The 4,454-nt window shown below is 52.0% G+C and overlaps 1 protein-coding gene across 1 annotated transcript; it reads right to left on the reverse strand.

Annotated features, from left to right (window-relative positions):
* Positions 1 to 291: 291 nt before the first annotated feature.
* Positions 292 to 3,172, reverse strand: ACTL8 (actin like 8). Its single transcript, XM_028108216.1, has 2 exons — positions 2,825 to 3,172; positions 292 to 1,044 (listed from the first exon to the last, which is right to left on the reverse strand). The coding sequence occupies exons 1-2, from the start codon at positions 3,170 to 3,172 to the stop codon at positions 292 to 294; spliced, it is 1,101 nt and encodes a 366-aa protein (XP_027964017.1).
* Positions 3,173 to 4,454: the final 1,282 nt, after the last annotated feature.

A 4,454-nucleotide genomic window follows, 5' to 3' on the forward strand; every position in this document is an offset into this window, starting at 1 on the left:
ACCTACTGAACTGAGAACAGGACAGCCCAAGGAAGATGCCAGCAAAAGGTAAGCAGCTATCTGGAGATGTTAACTGACTGCTCCCCTCCAAATGACAGACCACCCCCTGGAGACACTATCCCCAGAGGGCTTCCCTGTCCTCCTCTGGGCTGGATCCTACTCTTGAAATGAGATAAAACCCTAGAACCTAAAGAACACCCTCATAACCTCGGAATTTCAAAGCCAGCTAACCCCACCCCTGCCCCGACCCTGTCACTGGAAATTGGTCCCCCCCCGAGCCCCTGGGACGGGTCACAGCCTCTGACTCTCTTCATACTCCTCTTTGGTCATCCACTCGGACTTATAGGAAGACAGATGGGCCACAACGGACGCCCCCAGCCAGACGCTAAAGTTTCTATTGGAACCCACCCACATGGCGGCCTTGGTGGAGGAGAAATGATCTGTAATCAACTCCTTGTACAGGCGCTTGGTGAAACCGGGATAGAGGGTGTTGCCCCCACAGGCCATAACGTGGGAGATGAGCAGCGGGTGCAGGGCGGCCTCGCAGGCCAAGACGGCATCCACCACGGCCTGAGAGATGCTGGGCCCCTGCAGGTCGAACACCTGGGGGCTGAAGAACATCTCGGGGGCCAGCCGCTGCATGGGGGTCAGCTCCACTGGGGTGCCATCGGGGAGCTGATAGGTGTTGTTCTCATCTGAGCCGCTCGGCAGGCTCTGGCGGAAGTCCAGCGCCTCTGCCAGATTCTGGGGCACGTAGCACTTGCTCATCTGGGTGGTGGCCACCGTCTCCAGCTGAAACAGGTTGTGGTGGTTGCGATCCTCCTTAAAGAGGCTCTTGAAGAGATAGGCCGACAGATCCTGGCCCGCAAACTCCAGCGTCTTGCCGCTGGGCCGCAAGGGGCGGCCCAGGTAGAAGGGCTGCACGCGTGTCAGGCCGTAGCCGGAATCGACCACCACGCCGGTCAGGAGGCCGGAGGCGTACAGGGACATCTCCAGCTGGTCTGCCAGCAGTATGGACGGCACATCCTGTAACTCAAACATAATCTGCAAGAAGGGAGAAGAGCCACTAGGGTATTTCCCCCGCACAAAAGGCCCCGATCCATTTCTGGTTTCTGTTTTCCCCCAGACTGAGCTATGTGCTAAGCTCTCAGAACTGAAGCAGGTGCAGACCTGTGTCCCCTGCGTGTGGGGCGGGGGGGGGGGGTGCTGCCCCAAGGAGGTGGGGCCCAGGGCCCCTGGAGCTCACGCTGTGGAACAAGGGAGGTGCTAGAGAATTAGGAGTCCGATTTGCCCTGGGGTAGTGGGGGTGTTTGAGGACCCCCACTGTTCTGAAGACTGTTTTTGGTGGAGGGGTGGGAGGAACTGTCAGCTGCTACATGGAATGGTGCTGAGATGCTTGGCTGTGTGTGAGTCCAGGACCAGCGGGGGCTACGGCCAAGGGGCAGATCAGCCACCTGACCCATTTCTTTAGAAAAGGGAAGAAGAAATTAGACAAGAAACACATATATCATATCCACCACTGCGTCCAAAAAAGGAGGGGGAGGAAGGAAGGAAAGAAGGAAGGAAGGAAGGGAGGGAGGGAGGGAGGAAGAGAGCGAGGGAAGGAGGGAGGGAGGGAGATACATACTCTCACCTCCTGGTAAGTGAAGTCTTTTTTCCTCCACACATCAAGACAAAACTGGAATTCTGACATTTAGGTTTTGGCAAAGTCCCTAGGCTGATATTCTCCCCCACTCAGCACCACACTCCCTCCCCACCCAGATCTTTACAGAGCACCCCAACCGCCTCCCTAATTCCCCAGCTCTGACTGCATCCCCAGGTTTCTGACCCTACAGACACAGAAAGGCAGCACTAGTCTGCCATCTGCCGTGGCCTTTGGCCACGTAGCCTCCTCTTCAGGCCCCAGAAGGACCATCTTCCCCGCTAAGGCGGCGGGGAGCTCCCCCATGCCCACACTCAGAATACTGTCCCACCACCATCCACTTCCCAAATAGAAGCCAAGGCGCTCTTTTTCAAATAGTAAATTAAATATGAATCCCACTTAAAACTCTCCAGGATCTTCCGATTTATTTAGAGCAGGGCTTGGCAAGCATTTTCTATAAAAGCTAGACAGTTGGGGTTGCCAAATTTAGCAAATAAAAATACAGGCTGCCCAATTAAATTCGACTTTCAGACAAACAACAAATAATGTTTTCATATACGTATGTCCCATGCAATACTTGGGACATGCTTATACTAAAGTACTATTTGTTGCTTATCTGAAATCCAGCTCTAACTAGGCACCACGGATTTTATCTAGCAAACCTACAGTGAGTAAGTTTTTTAGCCTTTATGGATACGGTCTCTGCCACAAGTATCACAGCTCTGCTGATACAGTATGAAAGTAGCCAAAGACAGTATGTAAATGGGTGGACATGGCTATGTTCCAATAAAACTTTATTTATAAAAACAGATGGTGGGCCAATTTGGCTCACCGGCTGTAGTTTGCCGAACCTTGATTTAGAGTAAAATCTAAGCACTCCCCACAGCCTCTGCGGCCTGCAAGACCCAACCCCTGCAACTTCAAGGTGGAATATGATCTTGGAACATTTATGGGATCCACAAACAAAGTATCCAGTGTCTCCCCTTCTCCACAGAACATTTCAACTGCTGTGTCTCCATCTGTTAGAGGAAACTCCATGAACCCCATCTTGCCTACAACAAGTGCCAGGCACACACTGGGTACTCAGGAAACATTTATGGGGCAAGTTAGTTAGAAAGCAGAGTTCCTGATACTCAGTCATGTCTGAACACAAAATGCCAGGTTATTTCCCACTCGCCTTACCTCCAGGGTCTTCCGTCGGTCCGCAGGCTCCTTCAGAGGGGACTCTGTGACCATCACAGGGAAGTCCTCATGCTCCCGTCTATGTCTCTCCAGGACAAACGACCAGATGTGCTCCATGCCCTCCCAGTTGAGGATACGGCCACGCTGGATGGGGTAGCTAAAGGTATCAGGATGGCAAATGTCGATGCCTAGACTCACGCGCCTTTGGGCATAGCTGGGGCCAGGATTCTCCCTGCATGGGACGTAGTTCACAATGCTTGGGAAGACCATCTGGGGCTCATTCCACCCAGAAAAGCCAGCCTTCAGAAAGCCAGACCCGTGGTCGATGATAATGGTTCTCGCATCCATGGTGAAGGCAGAGGTGGGAGAGGTCTTCTGGACTCGACTGTGGAGAGAAAGGATGCGGGGTTTTTCCAGGCCACCATGAACTCCTGCCCACTCGCCACCCCAGAATCAAGCTTCAGGCTCCCCTAAAGTGTGTCCATCTCCCCTTCCAAGCCTTTGCACAAGCTGTACCTGCAATGTTCCTCCTGTCTCAAACTCCTAATCACCCTACAAGACCCTGCCTGCAAAGTCCTGCCAAGCCCTCCTTCCCACCCACCTCTCCCCTTGTACTTCACACACTTGTCTGTTATACCAGGGGCACACTTCCACTCCACAGGAGCAGAGGTTGGGCCCTGCTACTCTTGGCAGCCTTCACAAGAAGCTTTCACCCAGGAAGCACTTGATGGTGGCTGGCTGCCTGATTCGAGAACTCAGGGTCATGAGCCTCGGGGGCCACCGCCCTCGTAATAACAGCATAGGGGCAATAGCAGCATGAGCTGTGGTAACCATGGTGACAATGACAGTGATGACAGTGACAACCTGCAGAGCTACCATTTCTGCGGTGCATGCTCTTGGTCTAGCTCTAGGAGGAACACCTTGCATGGGAGGTTGAACTATGTAAAATTGCCATTTCTGTCGGTCAAAAATGATCAAATGCACTTTCATATGGCTTGAGCAGGTGATCGTTTCTTCTGTACCACAACCTATAAGGCAGGCACCACTGTGACCCCCATTTTACAGGTGGGGACACTGAGGCATAGAGGGCTTGAAGTTACTTTCCCAGGGCCACGCAACTGACCAGCTGGGCTGACAATTATACCCAAAGCAGATTCCAAAGGCCACACTCTGAGCATCAGGCTAAGCCCGAGAAGTGGGTTTTGAGTCGGAGCTAGGCGACTAAGTTACTGCATAAGGGAGGCAGTACGCAGGATGTCTGACCACGATCATGGTGTTTCGATGCCTGTAAAGGGGGGGCATAAGAACCACCATGCCAGAAAGGCAGGTGTGGTCACTACCTGATTTCCAGACTTACTACAAAACTACAGTAGCCAAGACAATGTGGCATTGGTGAAAGATTTATCACAGAAACATGGAGAATGGAATGACAAGTCCAGACGCACATCCTCACAAAGTTTGACAAGGTGCAAAAACCAGGAAAGGAAGGACCAATGGTCTTTACAGTAAATGGTAGGGAACAACTGGAAATCCACATGCAAAAAAAAAAAACTAACCTCAATCCATACCTCACACCTTATTAAAAAAAACTCAAAATGGATGATAGATCTAAACATAAAACCTAAAACTA

The sequence above is a fragment of the Eumetopias jubatus genome, unplaced genomic scaffold (assembly GCF_037043125.1).
Source record: "Eumetopias jubatus isolate StellerSeaLion01/CBP00866 unplaced genomic scaffold, mEumJub1_p1.0 scaffold_4, whole genome shotgun sequence".
Taxonomy (NCBI): domain Eukaryota; kingdom Metazoa; phylum Chordata; class Mammalia; order Carnivora; family Otariidae; genus Eumetopias; species Eumetopias jubatus.

Excerpts from the sequence above, each read along its gene's own strand:
- ACTL8 (XM_028108216.1), bottom strand. The coding sequence starts at position 3,172 with ATGGATGCGAGAACCATTATCATCGACCACGGGTCTGGCTTTCTGAAG. Across the intron at positions 1,045-2,824 it reads ACCGACGGAAGACCCTGGAG|ATTATGTTTGAGTTACAGGA; the intron begins GTAAGGCGAGTG and ends CCCTTCTTGCAG.